General features: G+C 43.1%; 2 protein-coding genes across 3 annotated transcripts in view; one reads left to right on the top strand and one right to left on the bottom strand.

Annotated features, from left to right (window-relative positions):
* LOC126997925 (uncharacterized) overlaps positions 1–1,905 on the bottom strand; it is a 67,337-nt gene extending 65,432 nt beyond the window's left edge. The window contains exons 1-2 of the mRNA XM_050859154.1: positions 1,754–1,905; positions 960–1,068 (exon numbers count right to left, since the gene is read on the bottom strand). Coding sequence (XP_050715111.1) covers positions 960–1,068; positions 1,754–1,783 — 139 coding nt within the window. The 5' untranslated portion in view covers positions 1,784–1,905. The remainder of the gene's footprint in view (positions 1–959; positions 1,069–1,753) is intronic.
* Positions 1,906–5,424: 3,519 nt separating this feature from the next.
* Positions 5,425–23,301, top strand: part of LOC126997921 (ribonuclease H1-like) — a 21,533-nt gene continuing 3,656 nt past the window's right edge. Inside the window, exons 1-4 of one of the 2 annotated variants that reach the window (XM_050859152.1) lie at positions 5,425–5,592; positions 6,968–7,134; positions 10,192–10,432; positions 12,583–12,674. In XM_050859152.1, coding sequence (XP_050715109.1) covers positions 5,477–5,592; positions 6,968–7,134; positions 10,192–10,432; positions 12,583–12,674 — 616 coding nt within the window. In that variant the 5' untranslated portion in view covers positions 5,425–5,476. Of the gene's footprint in view, positions 5,593–6,967; positions 7,135–10,032; positions 10,433–12,582; positions 12,675–23,301 lie in introns of both variants that reach the window. The other variant, XM_050859151.1, reaches the window with a different exon arrangement.

Genomic DNA, 23,301 nt, shown 5'->3' with positions numbered 1-23,301 from the left:
AAATCCTGCGGTACTTTTTTGCGGTACTTTGAAAACTATCGAAGACGACATTTGCATCGCGGCATGCTCACAGAAATGTTTTTTTTTTTTTTTTACAGTGAATCGAACTCAATCAGTCAGTCGGTATCAGTCATCAGAATCAGTGATTCAATTATTCTGACTTTTCAGTTATTGTTCAAAATTAAATACTAAATAGACAGACTAAACTACTACACTGCAAGTTTTCTTTAACCCGCGCGGTGCCGGCCATTTCAAACCCGGACCCGTGCGTGGTGCCGGCCGATTGTTCATTGTACTATTTTAAGCATGTTTCCTTTGTTTGGATAGCCAGGATAGGCACTGAAGTATTTTTTTATTTTGACTACCGCTACCGCAGCACCGCACACCGCGTACCGCACTGGGAAAGAAAAAAATGGGACCACACTACCGCAACTGCACTACTACGGAAAAAGTACCGCACTACCGCAACCGCACTACTGATTTTTCAGTACCGCGCCCACCTCTGTCATCCACCCACCTCGTCGCTTCTCCCTCCGCTAGCCCTTGCCAAGCAAAGCTTCCCCCGACCTCCACTGCGCCCTGTCCTTATTACCAATTGTCTTACTACCACTACTACTAACAGAAATAATATTAATAATCATAAAAATAATAATAATGAAAATAATAATAACATAAATAATAATTATAATAAAAATAATAGTAATAATAATAATAATAATAATAATAATAATAATAATAATAATAATAATAATAATAATAATAATAATAATAATAATAATAATAATAATAATAATAATAATAATAATAATAATGACAACAATAATAATAATAATAATAATAATAATAATAATAATAATAATAATAATAATAATAATAATAATAATAATAATAATAATAATAATAATAATAATAATAATAATAATAACACCATTATTACTTCTAGTATTACTACTACTCACTGGCATCGTCTTGGAGAGTACAATATTGGCTGTCGTCACCCACCACCACCATCACCACCACCAACAACGTCCACAACAATAACCCAGTTCGTTTGTCGCACATCTTTTCCTGCAAACGTGATAGTAATTATCACAACACCAACGCAATAGTAGCAGTGGTAGTAATAGTAGTAGCAACAGTAGTATTAGTAGTGGTAGTAGTATAGTAGTAGTAATAGTAGTGGTAGTAGTAGTAGTAGCAGTAGTAGTAGTAGTAGTAGTAGTTGTTGTTGTAGCTGTAGTAGTAGTAATAGTAGTAGTAGTAGTAGTAGTTGTAGCTGTAGTTGTAGTAATAGTAGTAGTAGTAGTAGTAGTAGTAGTAGTAGTAGTAGTAGTAGTAGTAGTAGTAGTAGTAGTAGTAGTAGTAGTAGTAGTAGTAGTTGTTATTGAAGCTGTAGTTGTAGTTGTAGTTGTAGTAGTATTTGTTGTAGTAGTAGTAGTTGATGCTGTAGTTGATGTTGTAGCTGTAACTGTAGCAGTAGTAGTATAGTAGTAGTAGTAGTAGTAGTAGTAGTAGTAGTAGTAGTAGTAGTAGTAGTAGTAGTAGTAGTAGTAGTGGTAGTAGTTATACTAGCGGTAGTAGTAGTAGTAGTAGTAGTAGTAGTAGTAGTAGTAGTAGTAGTAGAAATAGTAGGGGTAAGAAGAAGCGGAAAGTGAAGAAGAGGAGGAGGAGGAGGAGGAGAGTAGAGTAGTTTGATCACAAGGAGGAAAAAGAAGAAACATGAAACACCTCGGTGTATAATGTCACTACACACCGATATTTTCACGCTTTTCTTGCTGTCCATCGCTGCACTGCACTAACCAACACGCGTAACTGTCTTTACTGTGAGGGTTATTTGTGTATTATTATTTGGGTGGACTGCAATGTTATCGCTATCAGCTATCGTTGTGCACGCCCCCTCTCTCTCTCTCTCTCTCTCTCTCTCTCTCTCTCTCTCTCTCTCTCTCTCTCTCTCTCTCTCTCCCGTGCAAACAAATTCGAACCACCATTTTTTTCCACCATCATAGTAGGCGACATCAAGGTCACTGATCTTGTTTTTGCTGACGAAGCTATACTCCTCGCGGAATCGCTGGAGGTCCTCGAGGAGGCGAAGTCTCTGAGACTAAGGGTCTCCTTGACAAAACCAAGGACCAGTCGTTTGGAGGCTTGCTGGTTAACACAGTTCAGTTTGTCCATGCATGTGGTGAGGATGTCGAGGTCATCAAAAGCCTCACATACCTTGGTAATGTAGTGCATAACAATGATGGGTCTTACCAGGAAGTTACTCGACGGACTGGGCTGGCCCTTGGTGTTATGGACTCGCTCATTACGAGTATATGGCGTTGTCGATATCTATGCACGCGGACAAAGATTCGAATCTTTAAGTTGTTTCTGCTCCCTGTCTTACTGTATGGATAACACCATGGGCCAGCCCAAGTCACTATTCAGTCTGAATAGTGACTTGGAGAGGCGTGTCGATGCCCTATGATCCTGCCTTCGCAGAATCGTTGGGTATCGCTGGGATGACTTTGTGTCGAACCAGCGTCTACTCCGTGAAACTGAATCGAGGCCTGTTACCAGCTTAGTCCGTGAACGCCAACTCTGGCTACATCATTATGGGCTAGTGGCGCGCCTACCGGACATCGATCCTGCTCACAGGGTTGTTTCATTACGAGACAACCCTGAGTGGCGGAGACCAAGGGGACGCCCACGTAACTCATCAATGGGGCAAGTCAGCCGATCCTGCCGGGAGGAAGTTTGGATGGACAGGGCAGCATCATGGGAGCTTACCCGGGAGGACCGCCGGGAGTATGGACTGTGAGTAAGTGAAGGGACGCGCCCGCGGGCATATGCTCCCCATTATTTAATGGACCGTATTGGCTATACAGGCAGCGCTACATGTTGCCACTCAATTCCAAGCTGTCCTTTACATAGAGTTCAAGTTATAGACTAGAATGCGTCTGAGGCTGTCTCCGGGATACACGGCCATGGTGCCGCCATCGCTCCAAGCCGATGATTGCACACATTTCACTCCAACCCGATTTCAGTTTTTCTCCATGTCAAATAGTAGAGTCAGGAAATCGGGTAAGAATAAAGTGTGTGCAGTCGTTGGCTTGGAGCGGTGGCAGTACCAAGGCCCTGTATCCTGGAGGCAGCCTCAGACGCACTCTAATATAAAACTTGAATTCTATGGAAAGTACTACTTTGACAGTTCACCGACGGGCCATGTGTGGCGCTGCCTGTATAGCCAATACGGTCCATTAGTTAGTATCATTGTAGCACCAAAAATTTTTTTTTTTAAAGTTCAGGCTATAGCGCCGGTAGACTTTTTTGGTGGGGTCTGCTGGTCGGCTTCAGCCCGTAACGGAGCTGGCAAGTGCTTCATAGTGACGCCATTTTGCTTGGCTCATCCTCATAATGCCCCCCGGAACTCATCTTTGATCCTGTTTAGAGAGTTTATTTAGAGTTCGGGTTGATAGGTGGTCTTCAGGACAGCATGTGGGTATTAGGCAACTTACTGATGACTGAAAATTATCAGCTTGTAACGACAGACGGGCCTCGACCCCGTGTCCTACAGAACACCACTCCCGCATGCTGACCACTAAGAATTAGGATGAGCCTTCATTGGTCCAGTGCATCACGATCGATTGATTCAATATAAAACAACTCTAGCCTTGACCGCCACTTCTTGTATCTTAATCACTAAGGCAGAAATGCAGTCTTGTTTCCCAATTGATTTGTTGCAATTTCACTTAATTAGCTGGACAGATCACCTAATCCAGACCTTAGAGACTGTGTGGCCTAAGTATCTATGTAAACATTTGTAGATCCCCCCTATATCTATCTATCTATCAATAGCTCACTCTATATATAGCTATATTTATCTAGCTATCGCTATCTCTCTCCATCTCTACCTCGATGATCTCTATCTCTTTCGCCATCTCAATGTCTATTTCTATCTCTATTTCTATCGTTTTCTCTCTATCTCCACCTCTGTCTATCTATCTATTTATTTATCTATATATCTATCTCAATCTCTTGCATGGCAACAAGAATGTATGAAAACAATATTAAACTTTGGTACGCCGAATGTTAAGCTATCCTATTTACGGAACTTGTGGCCAGGGAGAGAACGCCTGAACCCTCCAACCCTGCGAGCACACGTTTTAGCACATCCGCGAGTATTTATAAGGATGACCTCACCACCCGCGGAAGGTGACATCATCGCCCAGAGGATAACACCTACGTACGTTGACTTGCATTTCACTCCTTGGCCTATTTTTATCTTGTTTCTACCCTCTCTGTTTCTCCTTTTCTCGTTATTATATATCCCTTTTATATCGTTCCATTGTTCCCCTCTACAGCTCTGTACGTGTCATTATTTAATCTTCTCCTAACGCCTCAGATCGTGAAATCCGCTTATATCTAGACCATTTACTATCTTATCCTACTTTGCCTACTTTGTTTCTCAGTCTTATATTTCTCCTTTTCTTCTCATTTAGTTTTAGCTGTCCTACTTTCTTTCATTTTTTTTTCCCTCCTAGCGTGTGGGCGGGAAAGCGGATTCGAGTATATTCATACTATAGCATCATTACTGCCTTTTTTTTCCGAAGAGCATGGAGTTCAGTGGCTTATTATAATGCAAAAAGGTTTTAAGTATTGATCGAGGCATTCGATTTTCTTACACGGTTGGAATTTGGGGTTTAATTCTGTTGGAATATGGAGTTTCTCTTTGCATGGTTGGAATTTAGAGGTATTATTTATATCGTTCGAGTGTGGGGTTTTCATTTACACGGCTGGAATATAGAGTCTCCATTTACACGGTTGGAATGTGGGAGTGGCCCAAGCCTGGTCTCGGCCGTAGTCATGGTTTTCTATTTACACGGTTGGAGATAGATTGGGTACATCCTGAGACGAAGGTCCTGGTCTTGGTCCTGGTCAAGGCTGCAGCTGTTGTTGGCATAATGACGTACTGCCTAGACGTCTTGTTAATAACTTACGAGAGGCGCCACCCTGTAGGAGTTGAAGCTATAAACATGTTAGTGTATACTACATGAATGTAACCTAGCCTCATTTCTTTCGGGGGATTCCTCACCCGTCTAAATTAAGAAGACGCTATAAGCCACGTCAGCAATGAGTGGGAAAGTTTGCTGTCTTGGGAGGTGCAGGCAGATTCTATGGAGGGGTGTTGTAGTACCATGATCGTACATATTCTTAAATATATTTACGGAATTACCAGATAGACATTTCACAAGGTTTTCGTATTAGTTATGTGGCATTTCCAGGGAGATATAGTTTTACAACCCTGGTGGTAGTTTAACTATTTTTCCGTACCATGAACCTAGAAAAACACTCATTAGAACCTGGTTAATCTCTTTTTGGTCTTTGGAAATGATTGATATGCGAGCCGTAATCATCTGAGAACACGGGCCCGAGATCAAGACCAGGACCAAGGGCTCAGGATGTACCCAATGTATCCCTGGCCAGGTGAAAGCCCATGCCTCGGCCGCCGCTCAGTCGCCTGCTCGCTGTCCTCAAACTCACCGCACCGCGCAAGAAGATGCCTTACTACGCCGTGGCCAGGGGCATCAAGCCAGGGATTTACGAGTCCTGGTGAGCGTGCGGGGTGCTGCGGGAGCTGTCACGGCGTGCTGGCGGTGCTGGGAGGGACACAACACCGGCCGCCTGGCACTGGGATGACAGCCATAACTTATCACTGTGTTCTACTGATACTAATACTGCTGTTTGTCACTATTCTCTACTACTACTTCTAATAATAATAATAATAATAATAATAATGTTTGTCACCATGTTCTATTACTACTAGTAGCTAATACTAATACTACTGTTTGTCATTGCTCTATTACTAGTAATACTTCTAATACTACGTACGGGTTGTCATTATGTTCTATTACTAATAATAATAATACTAAACTACTAATATTAATTCTACTGTTTGTCACTATGTTCCTATACTGCTAATACTACTGAGCCAGACCATATGTTGAATTACTATTTTTTTTTTTTCTTAACTGCTATAGTATGTTTTAGGGGCTGTCATGACATACTTGTGGTGATGGGATACACTAAAATATAATGTTAATAAAGAAATAAAGTCTAGGGGAATGTCCTACCACTTCAAAACAAACTAATTCATTATGTTTATGTACTCACTTTTGCACATAAACGCACCTTTTTCATTAATTTGACTTAACTCAAATATTTTAAGCTACACTGACCCAAGATGTTGATTTATTGACATATATCAGTGTAACTTTACTACCGTATATTCATCACAATAAATTGGTCCAGAAGAGCCACCCTTAGCTTTAGGGGGAGGGGGTGGCTCTTCTTGACCAATTCATGCATTGCCTCCTAACTCCAAGCTCCTTTCATCCAGTCAGTCAGCTCCCAAACCTATGGAAGGGGGGGACATGGTTTCAGGGTCACTTCTGTGTACAGTGACTATAGTTAGTTTACCCTTAGATTTAAACCATGCAACTATAAACCCTATATTTGTCTGCCATTAATACTTGTGTAAAAGTCTTTTTTATTACTTATTTTTTCATGGGTAACTTTTAAGAGGTTGGATTTTGCATTGAGGGTACCTTTCTTGGCACTTGAAGTATCCTTAGTAAATTATATCAAAGTCATAAGGGGTGAACTTTATACATTATACAAATTGTGCAAGAGTATACACAGTACTTTCAACTTTAAAACATTCAGACTTAAAGTTATAACATCCCCTTCTTCCTTAGGCCAGTGTCATAAAGCATCAGTAACTTGCTAAAAGAACTTTTATTTATTCACCTTTGAGTTCATCCACAAGAGTTTAAGTATAGACCTAAAGTATTCCCTTCTCCCTTGGACCAGTGTCAAATAGCATCACTAACTATGCTGCCCCTTTCTAGATCTTGTATTGATTCTCATTTGCAAGTTTACCCACTAAATTGTAACTACAAATCTAAAGTACATATTTATCCTTTAGGCCAGAATGTCAAAAGAACATCGTGGGCTATGCCGGTGCTCGCTACAAGAAGTTTTCCACCGAGAGTGAGGCCAAAGAATTTGTACAGGAGAACTCCCTTACCTGCCCCGTGGTGGACCGGCGGGAGGCCAGCAAGAAGGAGGCCAGCGCACCAACATCAACCAGCCGTGAGTGCCCTGCCTCTTCCCCCTTGGTTGAGTCTGTCCATGCCACTGTGTTGGTCTAGCCCTCAGAGGATTTCAGGCAGTAGAGTAATCCCACTAACAAAAATCTAATTTATCAAACCATACACCTACCAAACCAAACTTTTTATACCTTTCACAGTGTCTAATGAAACTATATTTTTAAACTTTTTTATTTACACAATTTTACATACTAGTGTAAACATTATCTTTATTTTATTTGAAATAGTACTTTGTGCCTTCTAGTGCTACCTTCAGATACAATTAACTTCTAGATTAAGTAACTTTGTGTTTGCCCAGATACCTAGTACATTAAATAGAGAATTGAATGTCTGTATATGAGGGATCTGAATGGCTTAGTCGTACCCTGAGAATGTGACATTTTCTATTGCATCAAATTAGACTTATTTTTATGTGTGTATTATGTTCTAGATTGCATTTTTTATCATGGATCCAATGTGTATATTTTTGTGTCATTTGTTTGCATTTGTCCCATAAGTTCAATGTATCTGAACCTCTGCATATTTACTAATATACATATAAATGATAATATATGTAATTTTCAGAAAGTAGAATGCTTGATTGCATGTCATGTTGTCACTGAATAATGTAGTTTTCAAGCAGCCTTATGATGTTATTAGCATTTCATAAGTTCTTTTTTATATTGCAGATGCTACTTTGGAATCTTGATATTGCATTGTGGCAAGTAGGAAATATGTCATTCCCTGTTGCATAGTTCTTCATTCATGAGTCTTCCTGTTCTTGAGTTCCTTGGACATGCTTCTCCTATTGTCCAGTCCTTCCTCCCTTCCTGACCCTCACTCACACCTCCCCCTCTTCCTCCTCCCTTACTTACCCTCACTCATGCCACCTCCTCCTCTTTTTCATCCATTCTTGACCTTCACTCAAAACTTCCTCCTCTTCTTCCTCCCTTCCTGACCCTCACTCACACCACCTCTTCCTCCACTTACTACTCCTTCCAAATCATCAATCACTGATTTTATTGACAGGATATTGTATTCTTAGGTATGTTATGCTCTTGTATATAGTGTATATGTATTTTTTTCCAGCATGTGACCTGAATTGATAAACATTTTTCACTTGTCAGAACTTTAGGAGCCCAGGAACTGTTGGTCCCTTAATCTTTAATACTTGTGTCCAGATGTAAGTCATCATTGATTTTCAGCCTGAATGTGTTTATATAGGAAACTGAAATTAGTACACATCTTATGTGTGGTGCTTATTGAAGGTTTAATACTTTTATGCATGTGACTAATCTTTTTTTTTTCTGGGTTTTCATCAGGATGTCAGTTTTTTGATTAGTTGATCAGTCAGGTTGTTGTGAAGGTGAGCACTGTATTGACGAGGCTGCACAGTGATCAGCTGGAGTGTGTGATCCTTTGCTAACACCTCAAATTTTGACATCTCAAATATAGTGCTTGACTGTTTCCATTGTGAAGTATAGGAGTTAATGGTAAAGAAATCTTGTACCATGTGTCAACAACTGCCTTTCTGTGCATGATTGTAAAGTTATGCTATCAACAACCTTACCCTTTCATCACTTTACCAAGCACTAACCATAACTCAATGTAAATGAAAGCACCATAAATGTTAGTAAGACATGAGTAATAACAGGTTTTTGAGGCTGATTCTATATAGAGGGCAGTATTATTATGTAGGGGCAGCACTGTTATGTAAAGGGAAGTGCTGTTTTATTGGGGCCAGCACTGTTGTTATATAGGGGGCAGCACCCTTTTTATGTAGAGAGCAGCACTAGTTATGTAGAGGGCAGCACTAGTTATGTAGAGGGCAGCACTGTTGTTACATAGGGTGCAGCACTTGTTACATAGGGGGCAGCACCCTTTTTATGTAGAGGGCAGCACTGTTGTTATATAGGGGGCAGCACTTGTTACATAGGGTGCAGCACTTGTTACATAGGGGGCAGCACCCTTTTTATGTAGAGGGCAGCACTGTTGTTATATAGGGTGCAGCACTTGTTACATAGGGGGTAGCACCCTTTTTATGTAGAGGGCAGCACTGTTGTTACATAGGGTGCAGCACTTGTTACATAGGGGGTAGCACCCTTTTTATGTAGAGGGCAGCACTGTTGTTACATAGGGTGCAGCACTTGTTACATAGGGGGTAGCACCCTTTTTATGTAGAGGGCAGCACTGTTGTTACATAGGGTGCAGCACTTGTTACATAGGGGGTAGCACCCTTTTTATGTAGAGGGCAGCACTGTTGTTATATAGGGGCAGCACTTGTTACATAGGGTGCAGCACTTGTTACATAGGGGGCAGCACTTGTTACATAGGGGGCAGCACCTTTTTTATGTAGAGGCCAGCACTGTAGTAATTAGTCATGTATGGAGTTGTGACATCAGTTCCAAACAGAATGGTAAAGTGCTGTTGCTGCCCTTCACAGAGAATCAGCCTTGAAAGTTCCCTCAGCAATATAAATTAGATTGACATAAGTAACCTTGGTAAAAAAAAATGATAAAGATGTCTGTTTTTTACTTTGTTTGGGAGCATGTTGGCAGTTTTCTTTTCTTTTTTCTTTTTTTTTCTTTCTTCTCTTGACCTGCCACATGGGCCATGATGAATTGACCATACTTCATTTTAGCGAACTATCAAGAACTATTTCTTCCTTTTTATTCAGACTGCATGTTGGCAAGCTTTTTTTTATCATTCCCATGTCCTGCTACCTCTATCATAAAACACTGTAACAGAAACTAACAAAAACTCACAATATAAATCAGTTTACTATAAATATTCATTATCATCTCTATAAAAACAGTGATAAAAAAAATTAGCATTTTACCCCAGAGACACTCACCTCTATCTCCAACTAACAAAGGCAACCACTGTGCAACTCCCTAACCAGAGGTCCAGAATGGCGGAAGGTTAAGTCCAACACTCCTGGAGATGAAAGCCTCCTTGAAGAACCTACAGAAGGGGGTATCACAGCTGAGGACACAGTTTGAGGAGTATGTTGCGAGTAGAGGCACCAACCTCCACTCAAAACATGTCCCTCCCTCCTCAGCCCAGAAGAGGAGACATGAAGATGACTCAGATGATGACGAGTCGGATGATGATGATGACGATGAAGCACGTCCATCAAGCTCCAAGAAGCTGAATGTTGAGGCAAAGAGTGTTGACAAGAGCAAGTTCAGCATGGACAGTGACGAGTACCTTATCGTGTACACGGATGGCGCCTGTTGGATGAATGGAAAGCAAGGGGCCAAAGCAGGCGTGGGTGTCTACTTCGGCCCCGACCATCCCCTGTGAGTTGTGATGAATTAACTTGTTTCATTAATAGATTACATTACTGAGATTTATACATTTTTATCTTATTTTGGTATAATTTTTTAATGATTGTGTGCCTGTTGCTATTTCAGATTCCAAAGAAACTGTTGATTTGGTGTCTATTTAGTGTCATGCATGATGTGATAGAGCGGTAGATTGAGGTGGTGCGAGTGAATAAAGAGGATGGGCAAGAGCAATGGGTTGAGGAGGGTGAGAAACAATAGTCAAGGGTAGAGCTGAATGAGATAGACTTAGGAGTATTAGTGTCACGATGAGGATGGGTAGGTTGAGATTGCTAGGGTATACTATTATTTTTTCTGCCTAAATCTCTCATCTGTACTTTATATAAATTTGATTTATTTTATTTTTTTACAGCCAGGGAGGCAGGCCAATGGGAAAACAAAATCAAAAAGAGAGAAAAAAAACCAGCACTGCTCCTTCAGAGGACAGGTGGAAATTCCAAAAGAGAGGGTCAGATTTTGTTGCACAGGTGTCTTGATACTTCTCTTGGAAAGTGTTTCATAGGAAAGAGAAAACACAGATGAAGGAAATCTGTTCTAGAGTCTACCAGTGAAAGAGGTGAAAAGAGAGAAGATACAGGTTATCTTGTGCATTTTAAGTCAAAAGTGAAGCCATTGGAATTGTGGAAACACTCAGTTAGCTCCTTCAGAACAGCAGATAACAAAAACCTCAATAGAAGATAGAAAAGAAAGCAACATTGTGGCAGAATTTAATTGGTAGAGCTGATGAGACAGAAGCCTTTGACTCTGCTCTGTCTAAAGGAAGTATGTGGGTGGAACCCCACACACATGGGATGCATGTTCCATGCAAGAGCAGACAAGGTTTTTGTATATAGCATCTGGGAGGGAGAGGAAAATTGATACAAGGAGCCGATGTAGCAGAAGATATGTAAATTTCCTGTTGAGTTGATTTTGAGTTGTCAGGTGATAAAGTTGAGTTTTTGAGGATACAAAAGTCTGTGCCATTCTGAAATAACAGCTAGGTCAGAGGTTAAGCATTCTGTAGAGTTTTAAGCTTGCTATTGATATGGTTTGTTGAATGATGTAGAGTAGAGTCATCACAACAATGGATTGAATAGTTTATTTTGGAAAGGTCATTATAAACAATAGAAAAAGAGTGGGTGATAGAGTACAGCCCTGTGGAACACCACTGATTATAAATTCAGGAATAGAACTATGATCATTTACTACAGCATAAATACATTGGCCTGAAAGGAAAATGGGGATGAAGGAACATATTGAGGCACAGAGGAGGGTATTTGGGAAATCATAGATTTGTACCACTGTCAAAAGTGTTCCAGTAAAATTGTTGGAGATCTTTTAGGCTAGTATTGGTGTCTGGCTACCTACTCCTACAAACCTGCCTCCAATTCCTCCTTTCCTTCTTCCCCTTTCTTTTCTAACTCTCCATTACCAACATATCCTCCTCTTTCACACCAACACTTCTTTCTCTTAACTTATGCTCCACAATTCTTTTATTGCTTTAATTCGCTTGCTCCTGACTCAGATCTTTACTCCCTATTCCTCCTGGTTTCCCTACTCTTGAATTTCTTGACACCACCACCTACATTCTTATATCTCATTTCCTACATCTTTTCCACTCCTACACTTCCCTCACACTTTATCTGCTCCTACACCTTACTCACTACTCCTCCTGCACCCAACTCACTCCTCCCCTTCCTCTCAGTGTCCAGTTTCTCCTCTTTTCGATCACTCACACCTAATCTTCCTATTCTGCTCTTCACTCACACCTTCCAACCCCTTCCTCTCACTCACCTCCTCTTCATCCCCATCTCTTCACTCACACAACAACTCCTTCTCACCCCTCCTCCCTATCCCTCCCTCTCATTCACCTCACCTCTCTAACCCTCCCTCTCACACCACCTCCCTAACCCTCCCTCTAACACCACCACCTTTCACTTACTCACTCTTCCTCCTCATCCCCACCTCTCCCTCTCACACCTCCTTTTTCCCACCCCTGCCTCTCACTCACAACTCCTGATTACCCCTCTCACTCGCACCTTCTCCTCTTCCCCACCATTCTCACTCCTCCTCCTCCTCCTCCTCTTCCCCACCCTGCCTCACTCACACCACCTCCCTCCTGGCAGCAACGTGTCTGAGCCAGTGAAGGGGCGCGCCACCAACAACATGGCTGAGATACAGGCCGCCACCTACGCCTTGGAGCTGGCACAGGCCGCGGGTTAGTCACACTCCGATCTATTTCTGTTTGTGTAGATTCTCACCTGTTCGCTTGCCTGCTTCTTCTGCCTGTGTGTGTGTTTTACCTCTTTGTTTGTGTGTGTTGTTTTGTTGTGTTTTCATGTGCTATATTTTTTTTCTTATTATATATATATATATATATATATATATATATATATATATATATATATATATATATATATATATATATATATATATATATATATATATATATATGTGTGTGTGTGTGTGTGTGTTTTACCTATTTGTAGTCTACTGGGCCTGAGCTAAGCTCTAATAGTCCCGTCTCCATATCTACATTTATCCAAACTTTCCTTCATTTGTTGGACACTGTTCGCCTCCACCACCTCTTCCTGCAAGCTATTCCATGTGTTAACACTTCTATGTGGAAAACTATACTTTTTAAGTCGCTCAAACAAGTTCCTTTATTAAGTTTCTTCCTATGTCCTCACAGCCCCTGCATTCTTGCAGTTAAGAAGAAATCATCTCTATCCACCTCATCAAACTTATTTACCAACTTATACAGCATGATCAGATCTCCTCTCTCCCTTCTTTGTTCCAGTGTCGTCAAGTCCATCTCCTTTAATCTGTCTTCATATGTCTTGTTCGAGAGTCCTGGGACCATTTTAGTTGCAATTCTCTGTATCCTTTCCAGTTTTCTGTATCCTTTTTTTGTGAGGCGACCACACAACTGCAGCATATTCAAGCTTTGGGCTTATTAGGGATGTACCGATGTATCGGTGGTATCAGCACATTTTAAGAGTATCGATATCGGCTGATTTTCTGCCGATACTGCTGATACTTGAAGGAGTTTTGTGCGTTGCATGTCACTCGTTGCAAATAATTTTGTTCAATAGAAATTGGATTTTCTAAATTATTGAAAAAATATTAGAAAAGTGTAATTATCTAGTATCATGATACCACATAGTTTGGAATTTCCCGCGATTTAATTTTCATCACTTTAAACAATAAGATTCATATTACTTTCAATACAAGTATATAATATTTAGTATACAGTATGCGCGGAAAGTTTTGTCGCCGCCTGAAGAAAACCATTGTTTATTGTTAGTAGGGGGAAAGGTTGTAAACACATGCAATATTGAACGTATCAGTATTTACTGGCATTCCCCTTTCTCTTTACAATCTCATTAAAGTGTTTAGGGATGCTGGATGCAAGGTTTTGCAGGTAAGATGGTGAAGAGCTGGCCCACAGCTGCTTGACTGCATTCTCAAGTTTAGGCACAGATGACGTGTCCATGTCACGCAGCTGTTTCTTCATGTGCAACCATAAATTTTCAATGGGATTGATATCTTGGTTGTTTCCAGGCCAATCAGGAAAAAAGAGAACCTCACAACCTGTTAACCACTGTGCAACAGACTTTGCAACATGTGCAGGGGCCAAATCCTGCATGAACACTTTTGCCTTTGTTTTTTTCAAAAGAATCATAGCACATCACTCAGAAGCTCCAAATAATTGTTTTGGTTCACCTTTTCATTAGCAGGAAGAATCACCAATTCACCAACTCCATGATAGGTAAAGCAGCCCCAAATCATAAGTGATGCTGGGTGCTTGACAAACCTAAAGGTGAACTTAGGATCCAGTGGGTCACTGCCTGGCCTGCGGTACACACGTGATGAAGGGGTTCCAGTGACAGTAAAAGTTGCCTCGTCACTCCATAGCACAGTTTTCCACTGCTCCTCATTCCATGCTAAGTATTTCTTGCAAACCTTGATTCTCTTTTTCTTCTGTAGTGCATTTAACATCGTTTTTTTGCGGGCACGGTAACTCTTGTATCCCAGGTCATCATGAAGCAACTGCTGCACTCCTCAGAGACGCATCTCCCAGTAACTGTGGGTTTTTTGCCTTCATTTCCCGTGCTGTCAGCCGGGGATTCTTTAAAATTTGCCGGGAAATGAGTGCATGGGTCCTCATGGTCGTCTTACGAGGCCTCCCAGACTTGGGATGTGAGGCAAGTGCAGCAGCCTTCCTGGTGTCCTTGAACCTTCTCACCAAGCGCTGGACTGTCCTCAGCTGAACTCCTGTTTAATTTGCTATGAATGGGAGATCATGGCCAGCTGTGTGTAAGGTTATCACCTCATTACACTTATCCTTGCTAGTGACCATTTTGGGAAAGTTGAGAGGGTGGAAGGAAGCAAAATAAAGGCTCAAATTTGACTCCGACTGGGGCATCAAGCGAACATATGTTCTCTCTTTATGGCAGCCAGGAGGCTACTGAGTCGAGGCTACCACTGGGTGCCCGGGCGGTAGAGCGTGTAGGGGTTCCAGATAGTGGCATAAAAGCATCAGACAGTCTTGCTCTCCAAGGAACGGAGCTATGAGCCTCCTTCACTTTCCGCAAAAACAAATGTCGTCGGCCTTTAGGCGACAAAACTTTCCGCGCATACAGCACAGTATAGCCTTTGGTACCGCAGACGCATACAATACAGGTTTAGTACTAGTAGCTTCGCTATGGGATTGACGGAGCCCCTCCACTCGCCTCATTTGCCTGCCTTGGTCGGTCAGATGGTCACCCCGCAACAGGGCACGCTGCCAGGGTCTGGGGATTTCTTCACAGTCTTTTGCCTAAATGTACGGCAATTAAAGTAAAGCTAAGTCAACTAGACCTCACGAGGTGCCTCCTCCCTCACCCCTTGTCGAAACTCATGGGGGTGGGTGTTAACACTTCCCCTCTACAGTTGAACAATAAGTACTGTTTTTTTTTTTTTTTTTTTTTTTTTAACATTTGATATTGCCCTTTAGCTGCTGGAATGATTGTATAATAAAATCAGTGTACAGGTATCGGTATCGGTATATAACTGGCTCCATCTATATACTCTGTCCAGGTCTTTTTGCAGCTCCTCACAATCTTCCTCCATCCTCACTTTTCTTATTAACTTTGCATCATCTGCAAAAAGGCTCATATAACATTTTATACCCTTTGGCATATCGTTTATATACAGTACCCTCTCGAGTTCCGCGTTATCCGAGTTTCGCGGTTAGTCCTAAATTCTTACCATCTCGACTTTCGCGCATTATCACCCCGAGTTTCGCGCTGCGTGGACATGTACGGGTCACGTCTACTTATTATCGGCGTCACGCACGCTACCTTTAAAGGTCGTATCACACTGGAGGTTTTCCTCTAAACATTGTGGCTATGGCAAGAGAGAGAGAGAGAGAGAGAGAGAGAACGGGTCGTTTTGAAGCCTCAGTTGAAGGCGGCTGCCTTACGATTGGCTAACAGTTATGAAAACACGCTTGTGATTCGCTGGGAGTCCGATGACGTCATCACCGATGCTCACCCTATCACATTGGTAATTTTCGTCCAACCGTTAGGGCTACGGGCAACGCCCGTAGCCCTACCGGGAGCGAGTTCACGGTTATCCGTAAGCTGATGTCACACAGGTTTTTTTTGTTCCCACCGCGTTGGCGGCAGCTTGGACAACCGGCAACTCCAACTTTTCCTGGTGTGCGTCACACACGGCCAAGGTCGGTTGCCCGTATCCACATCTGTAACGTAAACAAAGCATTTGCCTTGTATCAACATGGCATCGTCTGCTAAAGTAAGGTGCTGCTGCGGCTTGTGCTGCTATTACCCAAGTTATGGACTTGTTGCTGCAGTTAAATGGAAGGAAGAAACAATTGTGGGTGTGGCGTGTCTGTGGTTCCTCCGTGTTAGTTCTCATTGTCACCACTGCGTGTGCACGGCAAACCCACCCATAAACCACCACATAAACACATGGATCGAATAACAACACACACACACACAAGCCATAATCATTATGAACCATTGCAGATGTTTCTGACAAACAGAAACGACTTCACCATTTCTCGAGTCTGTTTGAACGTATTTGATGAGTGGCTCACATGAACCAAACCTAGCTCTTGGCAAGAAGAGAACAGTCGTCTTTAACACTGCTCTCTTCTTGCCATTGGGTATGTTTGGTTTGTATGAACCACTCACCAAATAAGTTCTAACACACTCTAGGAAATGGCAAAGCCATTTTTGTTTATGAGAAACATCTGCCATGGTTCATGATGAATCTGGTGTGTGCGTGTGTGTGTCTTTGTTGTTATTCGATCCACGTGTTTATGTGGTCGAAGTCTAGATGGGTGGGTTGGCCGCGCACGCGCAATGAGAACTGGCATGGAGGAACCACAGACACGCCACACCCACAACAGCTTCTTCCTTCCATTTAACTGTAGCAACAAGTCCATAACTTGGGTAATGGCAGCACAAGCCGTGAGAGCCCTTACTTTAGCAGACGACGCCATGTTGATACAGGGCAAGTGCTTTGTTTACGTTGTGGATGTGGATACGGGCAACCGACCTTGGCCGTGTGTGACGCACACCAGGAAAAGTTGGAGTTGCTGGTTGTCCAAGCTGCCACAAACGCAGTGGGAAGAATAGGGCCCAGTGTGACACCAGCTTATGGACAACCGACAACTCACTCCCAGATAGGCGAACGGACGTTGCCAGTAGCCACAACAGTTAGAGGAACACTGCCTTAATGAGCCACACATATGGTGAGGCGTGAGGCAGCGCCGGAGGGATTTTCAAACACAGACCGACAGCCATCCGGCCGCCTCATAAGGCCACGCCATACGAAATGCACACACACACACATGGACTGAAGGCCTTTAGCCCCGCCCACTTTGAGCTGCCCGGACGAGCCAGGCCGGATCGTGTGTGCCCGCCATAAGGCAGCGAGGCCGCTGACAGGGTGAGCGCGAGTGGTTTGGGAGAGCTAAAAATAGAGACAAAAGGGAAAGGGAGGGTGGTGTTAAGGGAGCACTTAGAGGGTGGCAGTGAGGTGTTAATCTGCACCGTGGCCCTTTGGGTTTGACTATCACTGCTGGGCATTGTTTATGATCCGCACCATAGCTGGTACTGCGCTTTGTTTATAACGGTCAGTTCGCAGCGCTCTGAAGGAAGTGAGTTTGTTGTGGTGTCTGGTGTAGCGGGTGGGGGGAGGTGCGTCGGGTGGCAGGAGGTGGCAGTGGCGAGGACGGTGAAGCAGGGAGACGCCGAATTTACTGAGGGCATCCTGGTGCCTGTCAGAGAGCCTCGGGAGACTCAGGGTGGTCAGGGCATTGTCGTAGGCGTGGTAGTCGGGGCCTAAAATGACCCTGAATGCCCTCTTTTGAACCTTCTCAAGCTGCTGTTGTTGGGTGAGGGTAAGGGACGATGACCATGCTGGGGAGGCATACATGAGTTTTGGCAGTATGAATGATGTGCAAATACTGCACAGCTCAGCAGCCGGTGCCCCCAGCGTCATGAGTCTACGCAGCATGTACAGCTTGTAGGAGGCTGCTCTGACGGTGTTGGAGACGTGAAGCTTCCAGTTGAGCTGGTTGTCCACAGTGATGCCGAGTAGTTTGGTGGACTGGACAACCTGGAGGTGGTGTGAGCCAATTGACAGCAGCGGAGGTGGCACATCTCTCTTGGACGTGCAAACGTGCATCACCATGGTCTTGGTGTGGTTGATAGTGGCACTGTTGTCAACCGTCCATGCCTGAAGGTTGTCGAGCGACGCTTGAAGAGGTGCATAGTCTGGATCCCTGTTGTTGACGGGGACGCCCAAGGTGCTGTTGTCAACATATTTCCAGTGGTGCGGGGTGTCCATGAGGGCATTGTTAATGAGCACCAAGAAGCAAAGCAGACCAATTTTAGTGCCTTGCTGGACGCCACACGTCAGCTCAAGAGGAGGGGAGACAGAGCCCTGGGAGCGAACTATTTGCTGGCGTGCGCTGAGGAAATTAGTCAGCCACGATACAATATTAGGGTGATGCCTCAGCTCAATGGCCTTAGTAATGACAACAGTGTGGTCTATAAGGTCAAATGCTTTCCTGAAGTCGACAAAAGCAAGGGCAAGGGAAGTGTCTCGTTTGTCCAGGTTTTGTTCAAGTGTGTATGAAATCTAGAAAGCTGACCAGGCAATGAGTGGTGGAGGAATGCTTCATGTTGCCAAATTGTTGGATGTCTATGAGGTTTCTAATATCATCATAAGCCCAGTTAAAAATAAAATCTTCACAATGAGGCTGGGAATGGGCGTGATGGCGATTGGTCTTAGGTCATTTAGGGACTGTGGGCTGGAAGTCTTGGAGATGGGAGTGACATAGGACGTTTTCCAGTGGCTTGGGCAAGTGTTTTGTTCAAGTGAAGCATTTATTATGGAGCAAATGGGGGTGGCAAGTTCAGGGGCAAATTTCTTATAGATTTTGATTGGGAGGTCAGTGGGCGTGGTAGCTCTGTGCATCCTTAATTTCTTTAATTTATTGAAAACATCAACCTCCTGGATGGAGGGCGGTGGGGAAGGGGATGGTAGGTGTGAGGGGAGGGCGGTGAGATCAAGTTTTGGGAGGCTTTGACAGATATCCGCAAAATGGGTATTCATCTCCTCGGCCGCTCAGCCAGGTGATAAATGTGAAGTGCAAGGGAAGGAGGGTGAGTGTTTGCCAAGTCCACAAAGAGACCTGACCTTGTGATACCACTGTCTGTTGTTGGCCTCTTTAAGATGGTGTATTTTATCTGGATAATAGTTTGCTCTGGCAGTTTTGATCTCCCTGATGACTCTGTTCCTGAGCTGTCTGTAGCGGGCAGGGTCTATGTTGTGAGCCCTGTTTCTCTGCAAGATGAGCCTCTTGACGGTGGGGTTGATCCAGGGGGCGTCAGATGGAGGGACTGGGAATGTCTTGATGGGGAAGAAGGTGTGGTAGGCGCTGGTAATTGTGTGCTGGTACTGCTCCCATTTGTGGTTGATGTCTGGCTGTGTGTGTGTGTGTGTGTGTGTGTGTGTGTGTGTGTGTGTGTGTGTGTGTGTGTGCATTTACCGAGTTGTATTTACCTAGTTGTGATATACTGAAAAGGAGCGTTGTTCATACTGTCCTGTCTCTGTATCTACTATTATCTAACTTGACTTGAATACACAAATTGTCTTTGCATGGACCACATCCTTTTCCAGGTCATTGCAGACCTACACTATTCTTTGTGGAAAGGTGTTCTTCTTAATGTCTCTTCTACAAGCATTTTTTTTATCTCCATTCCATGTGTGTGTGTGTGTGTTACATGTATTCTTTTATTTTATCTGTGTATGAAGGTTAGTCACACCAGTCTATTCTTATCTGCCTATACTCTTGCCTGCTTGTTTTGCTCTAACTTGGCCATGTTTTCTTTTCCTTTGTTTCTTTAATTTTGTCAATTTTGCATGCATTTTTTTAAAAATTCTTCTTTTTGTATATGCATGGCAGTTTTCCTTTTTTTTTTCTTTTTTTTTACATCATTTCAAATGCAGTTTTATTTTCCCATCTCATATGTTCATTAATTTTATTATGATTTGCAGAACTGAACCTGTGTTCATGTTATCCTGCTTTCATTTATAATTGTATCTAATCAGTTTTTCATGGCATATTCCTCTTACTCACCCCCCTCTGACTCCATTATACCTGTTATTAAGATTCTTAAGAATGATATTTACTATGCCCTCTCTGGCCTTAGTCCTCAGAAGGCTTATTGAAGTGATGGAGCGCCTCCTGATGTCCTTAAAAACTGTGCTTCTTTACTGACACCCTGCCTTTCAACATCCACCTTTCTTTCCTGCTGGAAGTACGTCTACATACAGCCTGTGCCTAAGAAGGGTGATCGGTCTAATCCCTCAAACTACAATCCTATTGCTTTACTTTCCTGTCTTTCTAAAGACTTTGGATCAATCCTTAACTGGAAGATTCTTAAGCATCTATCCACTTCTGACCTCTCTGATTGCCAATATGGGTTCCCCCCCCCTTTTTTTTTTTCTCAGCAGAAAGAGCACCTCAGGGGCAACAAAAAGATGTAAAAAAAAACAACTAATTGTTGCTCATATAGTATAGAGTGGCCAAAAGAGAGGTCAATTTCAGATGGAGAGATGTCTTGATACACTCTTCTTGAAAGAGGTCAAGTCATAGGCAGGAGGAAATACAGATGAAGAAAGACTTCCAGATTTTACTAGTGAAAGGGATGAAAGAATGGAGATGCTGGTTAACTCTTGCATAAGGGGTTTGGACAGTATAGGGATGAGCATGAGTAGAAAGTCGTGTGCAGCTGGGCCGCGGGAGGGGGGGAGGCATGCAGTTAGCAAGTTCAGAAGAGCAGTCAGCATGAAAATATCGATAGAAGATAGAAAGAGATGCAACATGGCAGCGGAATTTAAGAGGTAGAAAGCTGTCAGTAAGAGGAGGAGAGCTGATGAGACGAAGAGCCTTAGACTCCACTCTGTCCAGAAGAGCTGTGTGAGTGGACCCCCCCCACATATGAGATGCATACTCCATACAAGGGCAGACAAGGCCCTTATATATGGAAAGCATCTGTGTGGGGGAGAAGAACTGGCGGAGATGATACAGAACGCCCAACCTCGAGGAAGCTGATTTAGTAAGAGAGATGTGAAGTTTCCAGTTGAGATTTTAAGCTAGGGATAGACTGAGGATATTTAGTGTTGAGGAAGGTGACACCTGAGTATTGTCGAAGAATAGGGGATAGTTGTTTGGAAGATTATGTCGAGTTGATAGGTGGAGAAATTGGGTTTTTGAGGCATTGAAGGACACAAGGTTCCTTTTACCCTAGTCGGAAATGATAGCAAGGTCTGAGGTTAAGCGTTCTGCAGCCTCCAGTCTAGTGTCTTGTAATTCCTGTTGAGAGGGTCTTCTGTTGAGAGAAGTTGAATAATGCAGAGTGGAGTCGTCAGCGTATGAGTGGATAGGACAGTTTGTTATGGAAAGATCATTGATGAAAAACAGGAAGAGAGTGGGTTATAGAACAGAGCCCTGTGGAACACCACTGTTGATAGGTTTAGGAGAAAAAGTGACCGTCTACCACCGCAGAGATAGAACGGCCGGAAAGGAAACAAGATAAAGGAATAGAGAGAGGGATAGAATCCGAATGAGGGCAGTTTAGAAAGCAAAGATTTGTGCCAGACTCTATCGAAAGCTTTCGATATGTCTAGCGCAAACAGAGAAAGTTTCACCGAAATGGCTAAGAGAGGATGACCAAGAGTCAGTTAAGAGAGCAAGAAGATCACCAGTAGAACAGAACACCCCTTGCGGAACCCATACTGGCGATCAAATAGGTCAGAAGTGGAAAGGTGCTTTTGAATCTTCCAGTTAAGGATTGATTCAAAAGCTTTAGATAGACAGGAAAGTAAAGCTATAGGGCGGTAGTTTGAGGGATTGAAACGGTCACCCTTCTTAGGCATAGGCTGTATGAAGGCGTACTTCCAGCAGGAAGGAAAGGTAGATGTTGATGGGCAGAGGCGAAAAAGTTTGACCAGGCAGTGTGTCAGCATGGAAGCACAGTTTTTAAGGACAATAGGAGGCACTCCATCAGGTCTATAAGCCTTCTGAGAGTTCAGGCCAGAGACATGTTGCCTTAGACATGTTGAAAACTTTTGACAGTGGCACAAATCTTTGCTTTCAAAGCTATCCTCCTATGGATTCTATCCCTCTCTCTGTATTTTTATCTCCAGCTTCCTTTCCAACTGTTCTACCTCTGCTGTGTTAGACGGTCACTGTTCTTCCCCCAAACCCATCAACAGTGGTGTCCCATAGGGCTCTGTCCTATCTCCTACTCTCTTTCTGTTGTTCATTAATGACCTTTCCAAAACAAACTGTCCTATCCACTCATTCGCCGATGACTCTACTCTGCATTATTCAACATCTTTCAACAGAAGACCCTTCCAACAGAAAGACAAGACTCTAGACTGGAGGCTGCTTTACCTCAGACCTTGCTATCAGTTCCAACTGGGGAAGAGGAACTTGGTGTCGTCAATGTCCCCAAAACTCTATTTCTCCACCTGTCAACTCAACACAATCTTCAAAATACCTATCCCCTATTCTTTGGTACCACTCAGCTGTCACCTTCACTAAACATCCTCAGTCTGTCCTTAACTCCAAATCTGAACTGGAAACTTCACATCTCCTCTCTTACTAAATCAGCTTCCTCGAGGTTGGGCGTTCTGTATCGTCTCCGCCAGTTCTTTTACCCCACACAGATACTATCCATATACGGGGGCCTTGTTCGCTCTTGTATGGAGTATGCATCTTGTGTAGGGGGGGCTCCACACACACAGCTCTCTTGGACAGAGTGGAGTCCAAGGCTTTTCATCTCATCAACTTCCCTCCTCTTACTGACAGTCTTCTACCTCTTAAATTTCACCACAATGTTGCATCTCTTCTATCTTCTACCGATATTTTCATGCTGACTTCTCTTCTGAACTTGCTAACTGCATGCCTCCCCCCCCTCCCATGGCCCCACTGCACTCAACTTTCTACTCTAGCTCTGTCTGTCCAAATCTTCTGCACCAGTTAACCAGCATCTTCATTCCTTCATCCCCTTCACTGATAAACTCTGGAACAGCCTTCCTTCATCTGTACTTCCTCCTGCCTACGACTTGACCTCCTTCACAAGGAGAGTATCGGGACACCTCTCCACACAAAATTCATCTCTCTTTTGGCCACATATCTTTACTTGTTTTCGTAGGAACAGTGATTAGTGGGCTTTTTTTTTCTCCTCGTATATTTTTGCCCTTGAGCAGCTTCCTTTACCGTAAAAAAAATTAGTGATTTTTTTAAGGTTTAT

This window comes from Eriocheir sinensis, chromosome 13, assembly GCF_024679095.1.
Source record: "Eriocheir sinensis breed Jianghai 21 chromosome 13, ASM2467909v1, whole genome shotgun sequence".
NCBI classification, from domain to species: domain Eukaryota; kingdom Metazoa; phylum Arthropoda; class Malacostraca; order Decapoda; family Varunidae; genus Eriocheir; species Eriocheir sinensis.
The sequence above is the reverse complement of the archived record's forward strand: the minus strand, read 5'-3'. Positions and strand labels throughout refer to the sequence as shown.